General features: G+C 37.3%; 1 protein-coding gene across 1 annotated transcript in view; it reads right to left on the bottom strand.

Annotated features, from left to right (window-relative positions):
• LOC102181821 (sperm-associated antigen 16 protein) overlaps positions 1 to 22,854 on the bottom strand; it is a 1,088,062-nt gene that overhangs the window by 498,071 nt on the left and 567,137 nt on the right. Inside the window, exon 12 of the mRNA XM_005676499.3 lies at positions 18,310 to 18,495. Coding sequence (XP_005676556.1) covers positions 18,310 to 18,495 — 186 coding nt within the window. The remainder of the gene's footprint in view (positions 1 to 18,309; positions 18,496 to 22,854) is intronic.

Below are 22,854 nucleotides of genomic sequence, written 5' to 3' on the forward strand. Positions count from 1 at the left end.
TTTACACAGATTTTTGACTGAGCAGAGGCCAGTGCCCCTAACCTCTAAGTAATTCAAGGGTCAACTGAACATGAAAAGATGTTCAACATCATTAGCCATGAGAGAAATGCAAATTAAGACCATGATAAGATGCTGCTATACACCTATTAGAATAGCTAAGATAATAAAAACTACTAATAATATCAAATTCTGATGAGCATGTAGAAAAACTGAATTTCTCATGTATTGTGATAGTAATATAAAAATAGTATTATTACACTGGAAAACACTTTGGCAATTTTTAATAAAGCTAAGTGTACACTTATCATACAACTCAACAATTGTACTCTCAGGCATAAATTCTAAAGAAATGAAGACCTGTGCGTGCATGCTGAACGTTTCAGTCATGTCTGACTCTTTGTAACCCTATGGATGGTAGCCCACCAGGCTCCTCTGTCCATGGGATTCTCCAGGCAAGAATACTGGAGTGGGTTGCCATTCCACCCCCACCCAGGGGATTTCCTGACCCAGGGATCGAACTCATGTCTCTTATGTATCCTGTATTGGCACGTGGACTCTTTATCACAAGTGCCACCTGGGAAGCCCTACACAAAAACCTACACATGAACGTTCACTGCAGCTTTATTTGTACTATTCCCCAAATAGAAACAAATGAAATGTCCTTCAAGGAGCAAATATAAAAGCCAACTGGTATACTTAAACAACTTTTATTTAACAACAAAAAAGGATTAACTTTTGATATCCAAGACAATTAAGTGAATCTCAATTTCGCTGAAACAAAATTTCTCCAAAAAGTAGCCAACCTCAGATGCTCACATACTGTGAGCATTTATATAACAATTTTGAATCAACATTATAGTAATGGAAACCAGAACAGGTTGAGGGTGTTGAAGGATTAGAGCTAGGGGAAGAGTGCGATCATTAAGGTAACATGACAGAGTTTTCTTACAGTAATGGAATAGTCCATATCCTGATTATATAGGGTTACATTGGTTACTTTAATTTACATGTGTGATAAAATTTCATGCAACTACACACACACACACACACACACGGATAAACTGGCGAATTTGACTAAGGTCTGTGCTTGCATTAATAATACTGTATCAATGTCAGTTACCTAGTTTTTATAATATGCAATAGTAAGATATTATCACTGAGGAATCTGGGTGAAAAGTACATGAAAACTGTTTACATTTATTTTAGGTAATTAAAGTAACTAAAAATTTAAAAAGGTATAAAGGAGTAGTAGGGATCATCTAAAGTATACTGAGCAGAGAAGTACTGATAGCCTAAAATTACTCCAATAAGCTATCTATCAGAATTTCTCCAATAATCTATTTTGAGAATTGAGACAAGAAGTCAGACTCCCTTTTAGTCTAGGGATGATCATTAAAGTCTATATATACCTAGGTCAACTGAAGAAGTATGAATTTTATAATATAAATATGGTCAAATACAATTTTAATACTACAGTCACATTTGGAAGATGATTATAAGAGGAGTAGGTCTTCCCTGATGGCCAGTTGGTAAAGAATCCATCTGCAATGCAGGAGACCTGGGTTCAATTCGTGGGTTGGGAAGATTCCCTGGAGAAGAGAATGGCTGCCCACTCCAGTATTCTGGCCTGGAGAATTCCATGGACAGAGGAGTCTGGCAGGCTACAGTCCATGGGGTCACAATGAGTCACACACGTCTGAGCGAGATTCACTATAAGACAGGAAAGGGATTACAAAGAAGGTATATTTTTTTGAAAAGTGGTTGCCATTTATTCCTCTTCCTAAATGAACACTTTTAGATAGTCACGTCTTATCCTGGTCCTGGTCTTGGCAATGTGACTTGCTTTGGTCAATGGAACAGTAGCAAGCAGAAGTTTGAACAAGAGGTTTGAACTTCTGGGATAAAGGAGTAAAGGAAGGTATTAGGAATTTAAAAGGAGAGCAGAAAGGAATGAAATATTCATTTTGAATGGTAGATGTTTAATTGATGAAGGAAATGCAGTAGGATTCAACTTGTGAGCTGAAGTTATAAACTGAGATCAATCATCATAATTCTGAGGTCTCTGTGTGTATGTTTTCTGTCCATGTTCAACTGACCAGGTACAGGCAGAGAGTGATGAAGAAATTTGGTTTAAATAGAGTTGGGGTATTGACAGGCAAAAAATGTAGAGGAAGAGAGAACTAAGGGGTCTGAAGCTGTGTGGGAAAGACAGACCACTATGATGGTCTTTGGATTTCACTTTGGATGAGAAGGGAGAAACTGGAAGGCTGTTATCAGCACTAGAGAAAAAATAGTGGAGACAATAAACTATCAATACTACTGGAAACACAGAATTGTTGGAGCAAGTGGTCTTGAAGGATGTAAGCCAGGGAAAGGTGGAAATGGTGCTGACAGTGCAGAAAACCTGAAACAGATTTGAAAGTTGTTGTAAGTATGGAGGTAAAGAAACTGGAAGTCCAAGGAGTGGACACAAAATTCTCTGCTTGCATAGTGACGCTGCATTCAGTGAACACAGTAAGCCATGTGCTAAATCATGTAAAACATGACAGACAAGACCAGGAGGTCAGTATATTACAAGACAATGAACGAGTGGTTAATGGTTTAGTCTCAAAGAATATGTTTTTGTGGTTTGTGATGAGGTGGGAAGAAAGCAAGCAGTCTAGAGGTGACAATGAAGAGCATGGAGGAATTGAACCATTAATTTAAAATATATATATATTACTTTCCCAGCATGTTCCAAACTCTAGTCTGAGCTCCTAGTTTGAGTACTAGGAACACATTAGTGAACAAACTTTCAGGTTCAGTGATGGGAGAAATTTGTGTCCCCCAGCTAAATCAGATAAATGCAACAAAAAACCTCGAACATATATACGGTGTTTATATCTCAAAAACAGGGTCTAATGATTACAATTTATTATGTTATGGTATTTGTTTGTTTTTCTTTGGAAAAAAAATTAAGGGAAATTAGTTACAGGTGCCATTGGAAAAGGCACTTCATTTCCTGAAGGGAGACAAGTTTAAGTAAAACAGATAGAGTACAATGAAGAGATGGACTATATAAGATATTTTGTTAATGTCAGGCACTGGGTCCAAAGCATACAGTGGAAGGGAGATCAGAGGTGATGAGAGGTTGCTGGAAGCCATCACGAGAGATCCCACCCATGACAAGGTCAGGCAGAGAGACCTGACAGGCAAGGTGGATCAGGACTCAAGGGATCCCCTGGACCTGCTCAAGCATCTACCCCCAAACTAGAATCTGTTTGTTTTACTATTTCATGTCTCTCACCAACACCTCTCACATTAACGGGGGGCTATCCCCGACTACTTTTCTTTGAGGAAAACAACTTAGAGCTTTAGTTAATAATTCTCCTGGGCATAATAAGAGTGTTTCAATCCAAACCTCTCTGATGATTTTCTAGCTAGCCTGACAGGTTCGTTCAGACTCCGGCAGCTATGCATGTGATTGTTTATGGCCTCCCAACAGTGAGAGGCACGGGAGGCCTATAGTATTCTAAAAATATAGAGCCTTACATGGAGTTAAGGAATTATTAGAATAGTACTGGTGGAGGGTTTCATTGTTGAGCCAATATTTGCTGCTGTTTCCATATCCCTAACCCATTATGTTTTAAGAGAGGCAAAAAGCAAATGAGAAAAGGAAAGATACAAGCATCTGAATGCAGAGATCCAAAGAATAGCAAGAAGAGATAAGAAAGCCTTCGTCAGCGATCAATGCAAAGAAATAGAGGAAAACAACAGAATGGGAAAGACTAGAGATCTCTTCAAGAAAATTAGAGACATCAAGGGAACATTTCATGCAAAGATGGGCTCGATAAAGGACAGAAATGGTATGGACCTAACAGAAGCAGAAGATATTAAGAAGAGGTGGCAAGAATACACGGAAGAACTGTTCAAAAAAGATCTTCACGACCCAGATAATCATGATGATGTGATCACTAATCTAGAGCCAGACATCTTGGAATGTGAAGTCAAGTGGGCCTAAGAAAGCATCACTACAAACAAAGCTAGTGGAGGTGATGGAATTCCAGTTGAGCTGTTTCAAATCCTGAAAGATGATGCTGTGAAAGTGCTGCACTCAATATGCCAGCAAGTTTGGAAAACTCAGCAGTGGCCATAGACTGGAAAAGGTCAGTTTTCATTCCAATTCCAAAGAAAGGCAATGCAAAAGAATGCTCAAAGTACTGCACAATTGCACTCATCTCACATGCTAGTAAAGTAATGCTCAAAATTCTCCAAGCCAGGCTTCAGCAATACGTGAATTGTGAACTCCCTGATGTTTAAGCTGGTTTTAGAAAAGGCAGAGGAACCAGAGATCAAATTGCCAACATATGCTGGATAATCGAAAAAGCAAGAGAGTTCCAGAAAAAACATCTATTTCTGCTTTATTGACTAGGCCAAAGCTTTTGACTGTGTGGATCACAATAAACTGTGGAAAATTCTGAAAGAGATAGGAATACCAGACCACCTAACCAGCCTTTTGAGAAATCTGTATGCAGGTCAGGAAGCAACAGTTAGAACTGGACATGGAACAACAGACTGGCTCCAAATAGGAAAAGAAGTACTTCAAGGCTGTATATTGTCACCCTGCTTATTTAACTTCTATGCAGAATACATCATGAGAAACGCTGGACTGGAAGAAACACAAGCTGGAATCAAGATTGCCGGAAGAAATATCAATAACTGCAGATATGCAGATGACACCACCCTTATGGCAGAAAGTGAAGAGGAGCTAAAAAGCCTCTGGATGAAAGTGAAAGAGAAGAGTGAAAAAGTTGGCTTAAAGCTCAACATTCAGAAAACGAAGATCATGGCATCTGGTCCCATCACTTCATGGGAAATAGATGGGGAAACAGTAGAAACAGTGTCAGACTTTATTATTTGGGGCTCCAAAATCACTGCCGATGGTGACTGCAGCCATGAAATTAAAAGAAGCTTACTCCCTGGAAGAAATGTTATGACCAACCTAGATAGCATATTCAAAAGCAGAGACATTACTTGCTGACTAAGGTCCATCTAGTCAAGGCTATGGTTTTTCCAGTGGTCATGTATGGATGTGAGAGTTGGACTGTGATGAAGGATGAGTGCCGAAGAATTGATGCTTTTGAACTGTGGTGTTGGAGAAGACTCTTGAGAGTCCCTTGGACTGCAAGGAGATCCAACCAGTCCATTCTGAAGATCAACCCTGGGATTTCTTTGGAAGGAATGATGCTAAAGCTGAAGATCCAGTACTTTGGACACCTCATGCGAAGAGTTGACTCATTGGAAAAGACTCTGATGCTGGGAGGGATTGGGGGCAGGAGAAGGGGACGACCCAGGATGAAATGGCTGGATGGCATCATGGACTCGATGGACATGAGTTTGAGTGAACTCTGGGAGATGGTAATGGACAGGGAGGTCTGGTGTGCTGTGATTCATGGGGTCACAAAGAGTTGGACATGACTGAGAGACTGAATTGAACTGAACCCATTATGTTTTTGAGAACATACATTAATTAGTATAGTTGGTATGTGGAAAAATAAGCCTTTGATTTAAACACATCAGAAATTCTTTCCATGTTATTGCCCACTTCACCTTTAACCTAGAGGAATATAACCTTATCTAGTGCTTTTTGAGAGTGGTGCCTGACTTTAGCATAATCACCTTTGGAGAAAATAAGTTTTCTGGTTGACTAACCATTATCAGAAAGGATCATAAAAACGTTAGCAGGCCTTCTGTGCAGAAGATGATGAAAATCACCTGAGACCTTTATATGTCAGAAATAATGCATAAAGAAAGCCTGGTCTTGATAAGGGTCAGGACTGCTGCATGACTCTGCACCTCCCATTACTTTCTATTTAAAGCTCAAGGTAGATAAGCTCCTTGGAAAAAATAAAGTTTGGGCCATACTTGATGAAGCTTCATCTCCCTGTGTCGTTATTCTCCTCTTTGTTTTCTGGCTGACTCCCTGGAGCTCAGGGCTCTCTGAGTTCACTTTTCTGCCCCAGCTTCTAAGACCCAGGAGAGGGAGCCCAAGGTGAGGCACCCTCCGCTATTCAAGTGGGCGCCTGTGGCCTACGTGAACAGAGCAAGTTCCTTGTCTGGAGCTTTATTGGCTTTCTGTGTAAACCGAGGAATATTGGCCTCTTTCTCTCCTCTATTTTCTTAACTGTAACATTCCCTCCTTATCTCTCTCTAAATCTCTAGTTAATCTCTTTCTAGATGCCGATGCCATTCCCCTGAGGATATCCTGGATCCAACCGGGGCTGGACCCTGGTAAGAGATCAAGGCTGATTAGTGGATATATGGACAATAACTAGAACATAATGGCTCATTTTATTGTGATGATCCAAAGAAACAAGGCTGTGAGTCATGTGGGATTAAACCCAATAGCCTGAAGGGAAGATGAACAATCTATTCCAGTTTGAGTACTGGGTTCTTAGGTAGATTTTAGTTAGAGGAATATGATCATAGGTAGTAAGAGTCACATGCTGTTGAAGCCTGGCTTGGAGAATTTTGAGCATTACTTTATTAGTGTTTTGAGATGAGTGCAATCATTCAGTAGGTTGAGCATTCTTAGGCATTGCCTTTTCTTGGGATTGGATAAAAAACAGACATTTTCCAGTCGTGTGGCCACTACCGAGTTTTCCAGATTTGCTGGCATGTTGAGTGCAGCACTTTCACAGCATCACCTTTTAGGATTTGAAATAGCTCAACTGGAATTCCATCGATTCCACTAGCCTTTTTTGTAGTGATGCTTCTAAGGCCCACTTGACTTCACATTCCAAGATGTCTGGCTTTAGGTGAGTGACCACACCATCATGGTTATCTGGGTCATGAAGATCTTTTTGGTATAGTTCCTCTGTGTATTCTTGCCACCTCTTCTTAATATCTTCTGCTTCTGTTAGGTCCATACCATTTCTGTCCTCTATTGTGCTCATCTTTGCATGAAATGTTCACTTGATATCTCTAATTTTCTTGAGGAGATCTCTAGTCTTTCCCATTCTGTTCTTTTCCTCTATTTCTTTGTATTGATTGCTGAGGAAGGCTTTCTTATCTCTCCTTGCTATTCTTTGGAATACTGCATTGAAATGGGTACATTTTTTCTTCCTTTCCTTTAGCTTCTCTTCTTTTCTCAGCTATTTGTAAGGCCTCCTCAGACAACCATTTTGCCTTTTTGCATTTCTTTTTTTTTGAGAATGGTCTTGATCACTGCCTCCTGTACAATGTCACGAACCTATGCCCATAGTTCTTCAGGCATTATCTATCAGATCTAAACCTTTGAATCTATGTGTCACTTCCACTGTATAATCATAAGGGAATTCTTAAAGAGACGGGCATATCAGTCCACCTGACCTGTCTCCTGAGACGTCTGTATGCTGGTCATGAAGCAACAGTTAGAACAAACTGGACATGGAACAACAGACTGGTTCCAAATCAGGAAATGAGTCCATCAGAGCTGTATATTGTCACACTGCTTATTTAACTCATATTTAGAGTACATAATGCAAAATGCCAGGCTGGATGAAGCACAATCTGGAATCAAGATTGCCTGAAGAAATATCAATAACCTCAGATATGCAGATGAAACCACCCTTATGGCAGAAAGTGAAGAAGAACTAGAGCCTCTTGATGAAAGTGAAAGAGGAGAGTGAAAAAGTTGGCTTAAAGCTCAACATTCTGAAAACTAAGATCATGGCATATGGTACCATCACTTCATGGCAAATAGATGGGGAAACAGTGGAAACAGTGTCAGACTTTATTTTCTTGGCCTCCAAAATCACTGCAGATGGTGACTGCAGCCATGAAATTAAAAGACGCTTGCTCCTTAGAAAAAAAGCTATGACCAACCTAGACAGCATATTAAAAAGCAGAGACATTACTTTACCAACAAAAGTGCATCTAGTCAAAGCTATGGTTTTTCCAGTAGTCATGTATGGATGTGAGAGTTGGACTATAAAGAAAGCTGAGTGTAGAAGAAGTGATGCTTTTGAACTGTGGTGTTGGAGAAGACTCTTGAGAGTCCTTTAGTCTGCAAGAAGATCAAACCAGTCCATCCTAAAGGAAATCAGTCCTGAATATACATTGGAAGGACTGATGCTGAAGCTGAAACTGCAGTACTTTGGCCACCTGATGCGAAGAACTGACTCATTGGAAAAGACCCTGATGCTGGGAAAGACTGAAGGTGGGAGGAGAAGGGGATGACAAATGATGAGATGATTGGATGGCATCACCGACACGATGGACATGAGTTTGAGTAGGCTCCAGGTATTGGTGATGGACAGGGAAGCCTGGCATGCTACAGTCAATGGGTTGCAAAGAGTTGGATATGACTGAGCCACTGAACTAAACTGAGTAAGAGTCATGATAATTCAGATAATTAAGAATTAATTTATTGTTGCAATACCACTGAAAGCCTCAAGTCTAAGATTGTCACTGAAAGCCTCAAGTCTAAGATTGTTGTGAGCCGCGTGAGGCATTATTAACAAAATAGAGGCACGGCCCTAAACCCCCTCCCTTTGTTCTGTAGGCATGGACCCAGAATGAAGGAGTTAGGCTTTGTGATTCTGACTTGTTTTTTCCTTTCCTTGGCTGAGTTGACTGAAGAGAATATTAAAGTGCTTATTGTTTTTGAGAGGAGCATGAGAAGGCATAAAGCCTTCTGCAGCTGTGCTCAAAGAATAATTCATGAAGTTAATCACTGACATTTTTTTAAAGGACTTTTACAAAAAAGTTTTCCAGGGTGAGCACACAGGCCGCAGCTTGAGGCCATGGGAGGGATTGCTATCTGAAGCCCATTTGTGAGAAAAGTGTTTATGGCAAAGGAGTTTGCTGAATTTAGGCCTTAGGAATAATTAAAATAGTTAGAAGGTAAAGATTTAAGGATTGCTGTAATGTTACAATATTCTACTATAGCTTATAGAAATTAGTCACTTTAGAGATATTATTAGATAGAAGCCCTTTCTAAGAAATAGTGAGCTTAGGATACTAAGGGCAAACAGGACTTAGAAAGATAAGAATTAAACTGAGGAATGTGGTATGCAGCCCAGACATTAAGCATGAGTTACAGTGTATTCACAAGGACACATGAGAAAAAATAGACAAGAGAATTGCTGAGGAAGGAACTCCTTTTGAGGGGCAACAATAATTTTTGGAGAAAAATAAATCTGAGTCAATGGGAACTAAAAATATCAAACCTCTGACCTAATGTTTTTGTAAAAGTATAAAAGAGAATCATAAGCTTGAAATAAACAGGCAGTCCAAGAAAACTGAGAGGCTGCCTCAGTTTCTCACCGACACCGCTCACACCTTCAGGTTGAATCCCTGCCTGCTGAAGCTGGACTCTGGCATAAGATATCATAGTCTCCTTTGATATGATTAACAGTAACTGAGAGCAAGAAATAGAGGGCTACATAAATAATCACTGCACATTTGCTGGTTAATGTTAGTTGTATAAGAAATTTACATTTCATATAATGAATATTAAATATCTAGGCAATATCTTTGAGGTATAGACATATAATTTATTGCTACAGTTTTGCATATACATATGATATATTAACTTATATTTGTGTACTAGTGAGACCAAGTTCAAAGTAAAATTTATTCTCAAGATACTGACATTAATATCCTCTAAAAAGAGCATTTAATTTGTCAATGGTAACTAGAGAACTAGACAATGAAATGATTTACATAACACCACTAAAACTGGAAACATCAGATACTTTTATAAACCTGTCATACATTGGACCAAGTATAATCAAGAGAAAATATCAATAATTCACTTTTTTATAGTAGTTATGGCTTCATATAAAGGTATGCTTTGTGTTTCTAGGCTGAAACACTGTACTTTTTAGAATGCATATTTAAATAATCACCATGAATGTCCAACCATAACTTAAAGTCTTAAATATTTGAGTAAGAAAATTTTAATAGGACATATATTCAGACAACACGTATAATACCTATATTTAACTTATTAGACATCATTAATTTTTACATGTCTGAGTTATGGGCCAAATCAGAAGGGACGACTTTTCTAGCAGATGGAATCCTGCTAGAGGCAATGCTTCCTGCAGGATCCATTCTAGGTTAAGAAGGAACTGAATGAAGGCCAGCCCAAGGAATAAACTTTTCATGTTCCCTGGCTAGTGAAGATCTGTTCATTCCCTACACAGGACACTCACTAACAAGTTCTGCTCTCATGGATATATGGTAGAATTTTGTACAAACTCATGCTAGATACGATGAAGAAACAATATTTAACGTTTCTATGAAAAAATGTCTCTAGTGTTTAATTTACAAGAACAAATTCAATTTCATTATCTAAATAGGAAGTATTTCCCATTTAAGCAACACCGTTGTATATAAGAAAGTATTTTAGTTCTACCTAGAATTTTATGACTTTCTATTTTTATATCAGTTTACATCTTTTGATTTGATGTACTTGGGCATTCAATTTACTTCAATAACAATTGAATAAAATCTTAAGAGTTTTCTTTAAATAAAAACCATTTCTGTAAATTCTAAAACAGTGTTTCAGAGGCATGGTAATAGTTTTTTGCTGTCTCAAATTAACGGTTTTGAAACAAGTTAGAGTTTGGAATCACAGAGAAAGAATAGTAAATCAGTCAATAAATAAATAAATAACTTTGATTAGGGGCTTCCCAGGTGGCTTAGATAGTAAATAATCTGCCTGCAATGCAGGAGTTCAGTTCAGTTCAGTCCAGTCGCTCAGTCGTGTCCGACTCTTTGCGACCCCATGAATCGCAGCACGCCAGGCCTCCCCATCCATCACCAACTCCCGGAGTTCACTCAGATTCATTCATAGAGTCAGTGATGCCATGCAGCCATCTCATCCTGGGTCGTCCCCTTCTCCTCCTGCCCCCATCCCTCCCAGCATCAAAGTCTTTTCCAATGAGTCAACTCTTCCCATGAGGTGTCCAAAGTACTGGAGTTTCAGCTTTAGCATCATTCCTTCCAAAGAAATCCCAGGGCTGATCTCCTTCAGAATGGACTGGTTGGATCTCCTTGCAGTCCAAGGGACTCCCAAGAGTCTTCTCCAACACCGCATTTCAAAAGCATCAATTCTTCGGCACTCACCCTTCTTCACAGTCCAACTCTCACATCCATACATGACCACAGGAAAAACCATAGCCTTGACTAGATGGACCTTAGTCGGCAAAGTAATGTCTCTGCTTTTGAATATGCTATCTAGGTTGGTCATAACATTTCTTCCAAGGAGTAAGCGTCTTTTAATTTCATGACTGCAGTCACCATCTGCAGTGATTTTGGAGGCCAAGAAAATAAAGTCTGACACTGTTTCCACTGTTTCCCCATCTATTTCCCATGAAGTGATGGTACCAGATGCCATGATCTTAGTTTTTAGAATGTTGAGCTTTAAGCCAACTTTTTCACTCTCCTCTTTCACTTTCATCAAGAGGCTGTTTAGCTCCTCTTCACTTTCTGCCATAATGGTGGTGTCATCTGCATATCTGAGAGTATTGATATTTCTTTCGGCAATCTTGATTCCAGCTTGTGTTTCTTCTGGTCCAGCGTTTCTCATGATGTACTCTGCACAGAAGTGAAATAAGCAGGGTGACAATATACAGCCTTGAAGTACTCCTTTTCCTATTTGGAGCCAGTCTGTTTTTCCATGTCTAGGTCTAACTGCTGCTTCCTGACCTCCATACAGATTTCTCAAGAGGCAGGTCAGGTGGTCTGGTATTCCCATCTCTCTCATAATTTTCCACAGTTTATTGTGATCCACACAGTCAAAGGCCTTGGCATAGTCAATAAAGCAGAAATAGATGTTTTTCTGGAATTTTCTTGCTTCTTCCATGATACAGCAGATATTGGCAATTTGATCTCTGGTTCCTCTGCCTGAGACCTGGGTCCAATTCCTGGGTCAGGAAATTGTCCCTGGAGAAGGAAATGGCAACCCACTCCAGTATTCTTGCCTGGAGAATTCCATGGAGAGCAGAGCCTGGCAGGCTACAGTTCATGGGCTTACAAAGAGTAGGACACGACTAAGTGACTAATACTTTCACACTTTGATTAGATGATATTTAGAATATTTGAGATAGTAAAATATTTACAGTAGTCTAAAATTAAGAGCTGTACATCTGAATACACTGCTTTAATACTCATGTATGTATATACATCAACATTCAGATATACACAAACATGCATAAGTGTACTATATATATGATATGATCAAACCTTAAATATAAAACTGTATGATTTTAGTTTTTTTAACTCATGTGTACTATACCCATATATCTTTTAACATATATGGATGAAAAAATACAGCAAACTCTTTTCATTATTACTGAGGAGGATGAAGATTCATCTATTGACCAGATTCACTTGGGAGGGAATGGAAGAGGGCTACATCTTTGACGTGTCAAAGTGTTTGCTTTGATTGGTGCTAATACAGTAATAATGGAGCATGTTTTAAAACACATATATTCACTCTTATTAGAACACCTTTAGTTTCATCTATATTCATCTGAATTATTTCTAATATATGGTTCAGTTAGTTGGTGAAATACCAGAAAGTATGCCTTATTTAGTGAAAATTAGATACAGATTATATAACTCATTTACATGAAGTAGTTTGTTTTATAAATGCAAAGAGCTAAATGTTAAATTCTTAATGTTATCTCTTTTATTGGTCAAGTCTTTATATACTGATGTAAAAGAATGCTCACATCAAGCTTATTGCAGTAGACACTGATGCTTGAAGCATTCTTCTCGCATACACAAAAATCCAACACTTTTTGCAAGACAGCTTCTTGATAATTCAGTCAATGTTTAACTTGATAAACAAAACCTGGAACTTAAGCCTTAATATACTTTTTTCATAAGTAGATATTTCTTTGATAGTGCCTTTTAATTATGTACTGGTTTAGAGGGAGCATGACAGTGAAAATAACATGCTATTTTCATTTTATTATTTCTGTACTTATTTATGTATTTATACTCAATAATACTTAGCTATCACTCAAAATATGTATTTCAAGAGGAATCATTCATTTGAATATAAATGAAAACCCAAGATGTAATAATTGATATATTATCTGTGGAACAGGATAAATTGATCATAAGAGGTCAATTTTAGAATGTCACAATTTCCTTTAATGTAACCTAGTTATGTTTCAAGTACTGCTTTAGCAGTCTATTAACATATACCTTGGGTTCCTTTACAAGTATAAGGCAGCAAGCTGGGAGGTTTTATAATGCAAGACAGGTATTAATGTACCAACAATACACGCCCTTGAGTCTCAATATCCTCCTTACATTATTATGCTTTAAAACCATTAATGTTGTACAATATGCCCTTCATCTCTAATATAGTCAACTTAGCGTATGTATCATAAAGAACAGGATGCATATTATTAATAAAATACAAATACTAAATTCCATTTTGTAACTTATTTGGTGCTATCTCATTATTAAATTTTTAAAGAAATAAATTTCTCCCAATTTAGAGTTCACATCGGAGCATTATTTGAACAAAAAATTAATAGTACATGCTATTAAAAGAAGACAACTTATCATAGGAGAATCTTGGTAATTCACATTTCCTTTTGCTTAAATTTAGCTGTTTCCTTTATATAAATCATTCTATTTCTCTCATCCAGCCTGGGGTTTATATTGCTTAATGAATTTTTCAATTAAGAAGGAAGCAATGCAGGTGGGCAGAAAGGAACATTCAATTCTCCTCAGTAGGCATCACCTGTTAGAGGAACAAGACAACGTCCCTCATTGTACAGCATTTTATAGAATGGAGCTGATGAATCTGGCTGGAAAAGTCTTTTAAAAGTTCACATTAGTGCTCTAGTATAAAGAGAATGAGCTTTACACCCATCAAGTGTCTCAATATGTAACAGGTGATTTGCTTTCTCTTTCTCTCATGATTCATAATGTCTCAGCAATTTCTAGTGGCTTTATCTTCCAAATATATTTTTATTTCTCTCACTGTTCCCATCATAGGCTCAAACCTGATTTATTTTTCTCTCTTAAACATAATCTTGAAGTCATCTGAACCAATACCCTTACCTATAAGGGCAGCAGATTTATTTCCCATTGTTTAGGGTCCAGAAGTTGAATTTTACAAAGCAATCGGTTTCCTTCCAGCCCTGTTACAAACCACTCTACTCTAGCCTGTGCAATATTGTTTTAAGCAGTGGGGAAGCTACACCCAGTAACATTCTGCTTGTTTCAAATCATTTCATTTTAAGCTACAACTAAGTACAGGTATGTGGTCTTAGTTCCAAACATCAGAGATACAGCGTCATGTAGACACTCAGTCAAATACCCAACTATCTTGGGAAGAAAAGCACCCAGGACCAATCAGAATTTCTTCTCTGATATTATGAATAGAAGATGTACTGCATATTTTCTGTTATAAAACTGCTGCATTTTAAAGTTATTTGTAATCTCACTGAGGGCAGTAATGGAGTCTTAGAATCTTCTAATGTCTAAAATATAGTCCTACATCGGTAATTCATTTCATGAATGTTTAATGGTAATCTCATGCTTTAAAGAAACAATTTTTATAGTCAACTGAGACATTCTCTGATTTTCCTATCTAACTTTCATCACTTTAAAGATTCATGTAGAATAACACAATAATTGAATCATAATATGAATGTGAATGGAAGTAAGGAAAGCACTTTCTTCATGTGTATATATTGATTTTCCCTTTATCATTTATGCAACAAAACTGCCATGTGTCAAGCATTTTCCATTAAAGATACAATGGTGTGTGTGTGTGTGTGTGTGTGTGTGTGTGTGTGTTCAAGGGTACATGTATGCTTTAAAACTGATTTTTAAAGCATATGTATGAAAATTAAGGTAGTAATAAATGACTATAAAATGAAACATAAATTTCTACTTTTTATAAATGATCATTCAAAAGATCATTGAATCACTACTTGTAATTGTTCATAGAAACTTTGTAGAGTGTCAGTGTGTCCAGACTAAGAATGACAGAGGTCCTATTGTTCAGAGGTTCTTATTAGTATTTAGTTAACAGGGATCCTGATCTGGAGTTTTTGCATTAATTATGATTTCCAGGGATACAACTTTCTGGTGAGGAGCTAATTAGATGGTCCTAGCAGGTAATATCTAATTTCAGGAAGAGTTGCAGGAAAAGGAATGATATACCAACTAACAGATGAATTCAAGACTGAGCTAGGGTTTCAAAGGAAAGGGCAGACTGTAAATATAAGGATATATTCTAAATTTTTTTCTGGTGAACCACAGAGTCTATCAATATTTTTCAATTAAAAACTATGTGGCATCACTATAAGAGTATATGACCCAGCACAGTACAGCTTCTACCATCATCATCTTACCAAAGCAAATAAGCTCTGTCCTTAAAGTCACTAAACCAGTAACAGTGACCTATACAATTTTAAGTAAGACACTAGTGTTAGACATATTTACACAGTATGGATCCATGAGCAATCATAAATTACAATTCAGGGCTCTGATTACAGTGCTGAAAGATCTATCAATAGCCACCAAAGAAACAGTCAGTCTCTCCCTTATTTGTCAATATTTATCCACTATCTCAGCTTCAAAACTGGTATAAATTCTTTGTCTTTGATGATGAAGGTGAGCTTTTGACATTGATGGGAAATTTGAAATGCAAATAATTTTTGGCGTCCATCAGTAGCAATTTTGATCTGCTGTATCAACCTCTACTGAGTCTCTACTGGGAGACAGTATTTGGATATCAGGGTCCTGGAGCAAAGCTGTCAAAGTGCTTGCAATCATTCTTAGTAGAGATGAGTCTACTGGCAATCACTTTATTGTTGTTGTCACCTTGATACAGCTTGATTTAAGCACTCTGAGTGATTAATACATTTAAAGATACATTTTAGAATGGACTGCAGTCTTTTACAAACACCTTAGACTAAGCCAAAAATAATGAAAAATTAAAATTTAAAAAAATTAAAAAATTAAAAATTAAAATTAGAAAACAGCATTAAAATGTTACCTATATAAGATGAGTAAGCTCTAGTGATCTAATGCACAACACAATACCTATAGGTAAGAGCAATGTTAGGATGGTTAAAATTTTGCTAATAGGTTAGTTATTATATTAAGTGTTCTTATAAAAATAATAATAATAAAGAGGGCAGGAGGAAATTTTTAGAGGCAAGAGATACATTTATGCATTGATTGTAATATATATTTCAAACTCATCATGTTGTTTATGCTAGATATGCACAGTTTTCTGTATGTCATCATACTTCAAAATAAATTGGTTTTAAAAATTATAATCTATTATAATAATATTTATGAAATATGGCTGTATAACATAGAAACATAATAAAATTAAGAATTACACAGCTGATTAATCCAGATAACCAAATGGTATACACATGGATATTAAACTACATCTTAAACTGTCACTACTTTACATAGAAAGTAACTGAAACTGTTAGTTGCTAAATCATGTCGAATTCTTTGTGACCCCATGGACTGTAGCCCACCAGGCTCCACTGTCCATGGAATTCTCCAGAAATAGGTTTCAAACCTATTTAGAGCTATGCTTTCTTATTCAGAATATGTCAAACATTATTTAGTTATTCTTTGTAACTCAAGTGGATTATGCTATTTATGCATCAATGCCCAGTAACTGTCAAAACTGGATGGGAGACTGAACTTGCACTTAACATTTTAACAGTAAGAATTTAATATAAGGGATTGTTAACTGTGCATAAAGTTGTTAACTAGATAACTATAAAGGGAAACAAGAACATGAAGGTATGGAGAAAGCCCTGAATGAAAGGGCTACCACTTTTAGGACTGAATGCACAAAGGGATCAAAGTGGAATTACTATAACCCTGGAGGGTGGCACCGCAGAGCTGAGGTGTGGTCCTGGACTACTAGTATTGATATCCCTCATCTTGGAAAGAGGCCAGGCAGATCTGGGAACGCATACCTCTGAGAAGGGGGCAAACATCTGCTGGAGTTAATGTCTTTGACAGATGGCATGATACAGCTATTTCTGCAAACCCTAGAAAAACTGTCAACTGGATTCAGCAGCTGTGATGTTGCTGAGGTGAAGTACTGCTAGGGTGATGCTCATTGAAACTGCAAGTCCAGAAGAAGCCCACAGGGAGGAGAGAGGGAGAAGAGGACCCCCCTACCACCTCTAGCCTTGTAGTCTCCTACAAGGACCCACTATCACCAAGGCCTAATTCAGAGTCAGTTGGCAAAGTGAAATGTCATTTGCAAAGTTCCAGCTCCAATATCACAAAAAAGATAGAGAAGGGTAGGTCTGGTGCAGAAAGAAAATAGCATAAAAACTGGCACATGGTCTTAAGAGATAATCAAACTACAAACAGAACAGAGCAGACCCTTTCAAGAAATCCTCCTAGAAATCATGTTGACCTTTTGTGAGCACCTTACTTGCTCTGTCTTCTAAATATGTTACCCATAATTCAAGGAAGAATGGGGAAAGTTTGTTCAAAGTACTGGTTTGACCCGTGATTCCCAAAACAATCGTGCTGACCTTCAAGGTGAGTTCATCTTTCTCTTACAAAAGAATTACAATGGCTCAGTAATGATTTGTTCCACAAATTTTGAGGAGTCACTATTACTTATATTTGTAATCTGGGCATTAATTAAAATATTAAAGTGATCAGAAATCTGACTGATGATATACAATTACTTAGTTAGCTGAAGTAATCAAGGTATTTGATACCAGCCTTTTAAAATTTTATTTGTATACATAATAAGATGGAATAATTATCCAAAAATACATGGATGACAGGTATTTTGATAGCAAAATATAGGTCTGTCTTGAATTAAGATCAAACCATAGAGGATCGTATAGGACTTGGTATCCAATAAATTATATCCATTCCTACAATTTTTGAATTGCTAAGAAGCATTTAAACTGGAAATGCTATATCAAAATTAAGTGAAAAGCCCATAACTATTTCTGTCATCTTCATGTCTATTAAATTGTTGGTTTGATAATCCAGACAGACAGCAGACTGGTGGAGAGGAGAACTAAAAACCTAACACTAAAAGAAGTATTTGTTCCATCTTGCTTAAAACAAACAGCTTTCCAATGAAGCAATTCTAATCTGATTACACAGGCTTGATCTTGAAACTCTATTTAGAAAGAACTCATTATATATCAGCAGAAATTAATGGAGTTACAAATGGATGTCACAGAGACTAATTCTATAATTTTATGAATTAACAGATTTTCTTTAATTTCCCACTGAGAGAAATTATATTTATCAACACAGAGTGTTAATATTATTTGAAATACTTCTTACCTGTTAACATCCCAGATTTTGCTAGTTGTATCCAGTGAGGAAGAAGCCACAAAATCACCACAGGAGTGCCATGTGCATGACCATATAGCGTGGGTATGTCCCTCGAAGGTCAAAATGCAATTACCTTTAGACAGGTCCCATAACTTAACTGTAGTATCACCACTTGAAGTAGCCAACTTGTTGCCACTATATGCAAGAACATGAAAAGGTAATTTTTGAAAAAAATCAATTTACAGTTCACTTATTTTTATAAATGGTTGTTATATTCTGTGAATAACTTATGTGCATTTATCTAAGTTATTTTTTATTTTTAATGACATATCATTATGCCTGACTCATTATTTTATTTGAATCTACACAATTTGATACTTCCCTATATGGTTTAGTAAAGTATCAAATTGTGTAGATTTAAATAAGACTTTGATGCTGGGAAAGATTGAAGGCAGGAGGAGAAGGGGATGACACAGGATGAAATGACTGGATGGTATCACTGACTCAATGAACATGAGTTTAAGTAAACTCCAGGAGTTGGTGATGGACAGAGAGGCCTGGCATGCTGCAGTCCATGGGATTGCAAAGAGTCAGACATGATGGAGCAATTGCAATGAACTGAACAATATGGTTTAGTAATTCAAGTTGATGAAACTGCTGTTGCACACTTTCTATATTAATTATTCCATAGTTTTCCAGATTATTTTACTAAATCGGTACTTTTTTAAAGCACATGTTGATTTCAAGGACAATGTTACACTCTGTGGATGATACAGCCTCAGGATGATGAAATTTTAGACAAGTTCAAAAATGTAAATCAATATACAATGCCAGTTAACATTGTTTATGTTTGTATTAATTAAATGCTACAAGAGTACAGTTTGGATAATGAAGGAAGATGTGAATCAGAAATGAGGGAGCTATGGAGCTACATCTTGAGAAATGAAAGACTTTGAAGAGCTGGGTAGTTAAGAATGAGGCACTAGGTTTTCCATTTGAGTCATCAATAGACATTAAAAAAATTCAGTGGCTTTCAAGTGGTAGATACAAAAACAAGATTAAGTATAAGTGGGTGCCAGTGATGTCAGCAGAGAGATCTAGGTTTCTTTTGGCAAAATATCACTGCTAGAACGTTGCATGTCCATCATCTTCTCCATATCCTTCAGCACTGCGTGCTCCATGTATATGTTCTCTCAGTAATTTCTCTCTCACTGAATATAATGAACTGCTTATTTGCCTCCTTCCCTTTGATTTTGATGGGGAACTGCTCCCCCTCTCTGTTCTGACAGCATCAAACATTATGATTAACCAACTGAAATGTTCATTAAATGCTTCCAGAAAGAATAAATATATGAATGAATGAAGTGATGCTACAAATGAAGAGCTGACCAAAATTTCTAAGACAGGAAACAGCACTTAGATCAAGATAAGTGTTTTGCTTGCTCCCTTTTATTTGTTTATTTTTATGCTGAGAGAACTAAACTTTTATATGCAGATGAGTATCAACCACTAGAGAGGAAAACTTAAAGATGCTGCCAGAAAGGAGGATTAGAGAGTGAAGACATTCTCAATAAAGTCATAAAAGGATATTTATTTGTACTAACAGAAGTAGTCTGTAAGTGTAGTCCTTTACTGATAGGTAGATATCAAAACCCATCCTTTGTTTTTCAGCTCTTGTTTATTTGTACATGTTGGCCATTAAAATTTTTACTTTCTAAATATTAAAAAATAAACAATATACTGTTGTCTAAAGATAACTCATTATAAGATCATGGGTTATAGATTCAAAATTTGAATCTGGGTGAGCATTTGAGGGGAATACATATATTCAGTCCATGGCAGTATATAAGTTAAGAAATAAGGATGATAGAAAAAAAAAAGAAAACATTTTCCTAATAAAAGTCTCAGAAGAGAATGATATAAAGTGGGATACATACAACATTCAAAGGAAAAAAGGTAATCAATTTATAGAAACTAGAAATTTAAGATGTAGAACCAGAGATTCAGGGAAAAAAAATGTATACCACATGGAATAAACAATGTAAACAAAAAGCAATCTTCACCTAGTTAAATTTTAGCCAACTGTAAAGCACTGTAGGCAACAACAATAATTATAAGAAGAAGAAAACAAAGTCATTTACTTATATAGTGCCTAACATGTGGTATAGGGCTTCCCTGGTAGCTCAGCTGGTAAAAAAAATCCACTTCAATGCAGGAGACACTGATTTTTGATTCCTGGGTCAAGAAGATCCACTGGAGAAGGGATAGGCTACCCACTCCAGTATTCTTGGGCTTCCCTGGTGGTACAGAATTAAAAGGAAACAGCTACCCACTCTAGTATTCTGGCCTGGAGAATTCCATGGAGAGAAGAGCCTGGTAGGCTACAGTCCATGGGATTGCAAAGTCTGACTTAACTGAGTGACTATCACTTAACATGTGCTAGAAACTCTATTGAGTACATTGTATGTATATCCGAACCTCACTAATAGTTTGAGCAACTTTATCATCTTCAAAACAAACTTGACAGTCCCTATTTAAATAAATAAAATTATAAAATGTTTCACTCCTAGCAAGGTTTTAAAACTAAATTATATGAAATATTAAATGTATCTTAACTGATAAAAAAGAAAATTGCTAGAACCACAGAAATAAAAGTGACCAATCTAAAACAGGATAGACATAACAGAAGCAGAAGTTATTAAGAAGTGGCAAGTATACACAGAAGAACTAAACAAAAGTGATCTTAATGACCCAGATAATCATGATGGTGTGATCGATTCACCTAGATCCAGACATCCTGGAGTTCGAAGTCAAGTGGGCCAGAAAAGCATTATTACAAAGAAAGCTAGTGGATGTGATAGAATTCTAGCTGAGCTATTTCAAATCCTAAAGATGATGCTGTGAAAGTGCTGCACTAAATATGCCAGCAAAATTGTAAAACTCAACAGTGGCCACAGGACTGGAAAAGGTCAGTTTTCATTACAATCCCAAAGAAAGTGAAAGAAAGTGAAGTCGGTCAGTCATGTCCGACTCTTTGCTACCCCTTAGATTGTAGCCTACCAGGCTCCTCTGTCCATGGAATTTTCCAGGCAAGAGTACTAGAGTGGGTTGCCATTTCCTTCTCCAGAGGATCTTCCCAACCCAGTGCTCAAACCCAGGTCTCCTGCATTGCAGGCAAATGCTTTACTATCTGAGCCACCAGGGAAGCCACCAATCCCAAAGAAGGTCAACGCCAAAGAATGACCAAACTACTGCACAACCACACTCATTTCACATGTTAGTACAATGCCCAAGCTAGCTTTCAATAGCACATGTGCCAGGAACTTCCAGATGTTCAGTCTGGATTTAGAAAAGGCAGAGGAACCAGAGATGAAAGTATCAGCATCCGTTGGATAATAGAAAAACAAGAGAATTCCAGAAAAACATCTATTAGTTTCACTGACAACATAAAAGCTATTGACTCTATGGATCACAATAAAGTGCAGAAAATCCTTAAAGAGATGGGAAAACCTGCCTCCTGAGAAACCTATATGCAGCTCAAGAGGCAAGTTAGAACTGGACATGGAACCACAGACTGGTTCAAAACTGGGAAAGGATTACAGCAAGGCTGTACATTGCCACCATGCTTATTTAACTTACATGAAGAGTACATCATGAAAAATGCCAGGCTGGATGAAGTACAAACTGGAACCAAGATAGCCAGGAGAAACATGAATAAACACAGATATGCAGATGACACCACCCTTATGGCAGAAAGTGAAGAACTAAAAAGCCTCTTGATGAAGGTGAAAGAGGAGAGTGAAACGCTAACTTAAAGCTCAACATTCAAAACACAAAGATCATGGCATCTGATCCTACCACTTCATGGCAAATAGATGGGGAAGCAATGGAAACCGTGACTTCATTTTCTTGGGCTCCAAAATCACTGTGGGTGGTGACTGTTGTCATGAAATTAAAAGATGCTTGCTCCTTGGAAGAAAAGCTATGACCAACCTAGACAGCATATTAAAAAGCAGAGACATTACTTTTCCAATAAAGGTTAATATAGTCAAAGCTATGGTTTTTCCAGTAGTCATGTATGGATGTGAGAGTTGGACCATAAAGAAGGCTGAGCACCGAAGAATTGGTGCTTTTGAGCTGTGGTGTTGGAAAAGACTTTGGTTAGTTCCACTGGCTATAAGGATATCAAACCAGTCAATCCTAAAGGAAATGAGTCCTGAATATTCATTGGAAGGACTGATGCTGACGCTGAAGCTCCAATACTTTGGTCACCTGATACAAAGAACTGACTCATTGGAAAAGACCCTGATGATGGGAAAGATTGAAGGCAGGTATAGAAGGGGATGACAGAGAATGAGATGGTTGAATGGCATCACCAACTCAATGGACACGAGCTTGAGCAAATTCTGGGAGATAGTGAAGAACAGGGAAGCAGGGCGTGTTGCAGTTCACTGGGTCACAAAGTGCTGGAGAAACAGAATAAACTACAACTGTCAAAGTGATCTTTCACCAAATAACCAGTGACCATATACTTTTCTCAAGTATATATATATG

This window comes from Capra hircus, chromosome 2 (genome assembly GCF_001704415.2).
Source record: "Capra hircus breed San Clemente chromosome 2, ASM170441v1, whole genome shotgun sequence".
In the NCBI taxonomy this organism is placed as follows: domain Eukaryota; kingdom Metazoa; phylum Chordata; class Mammalia; order Artiodactyla; family Bovidae; genus Capra; species Capra hircus.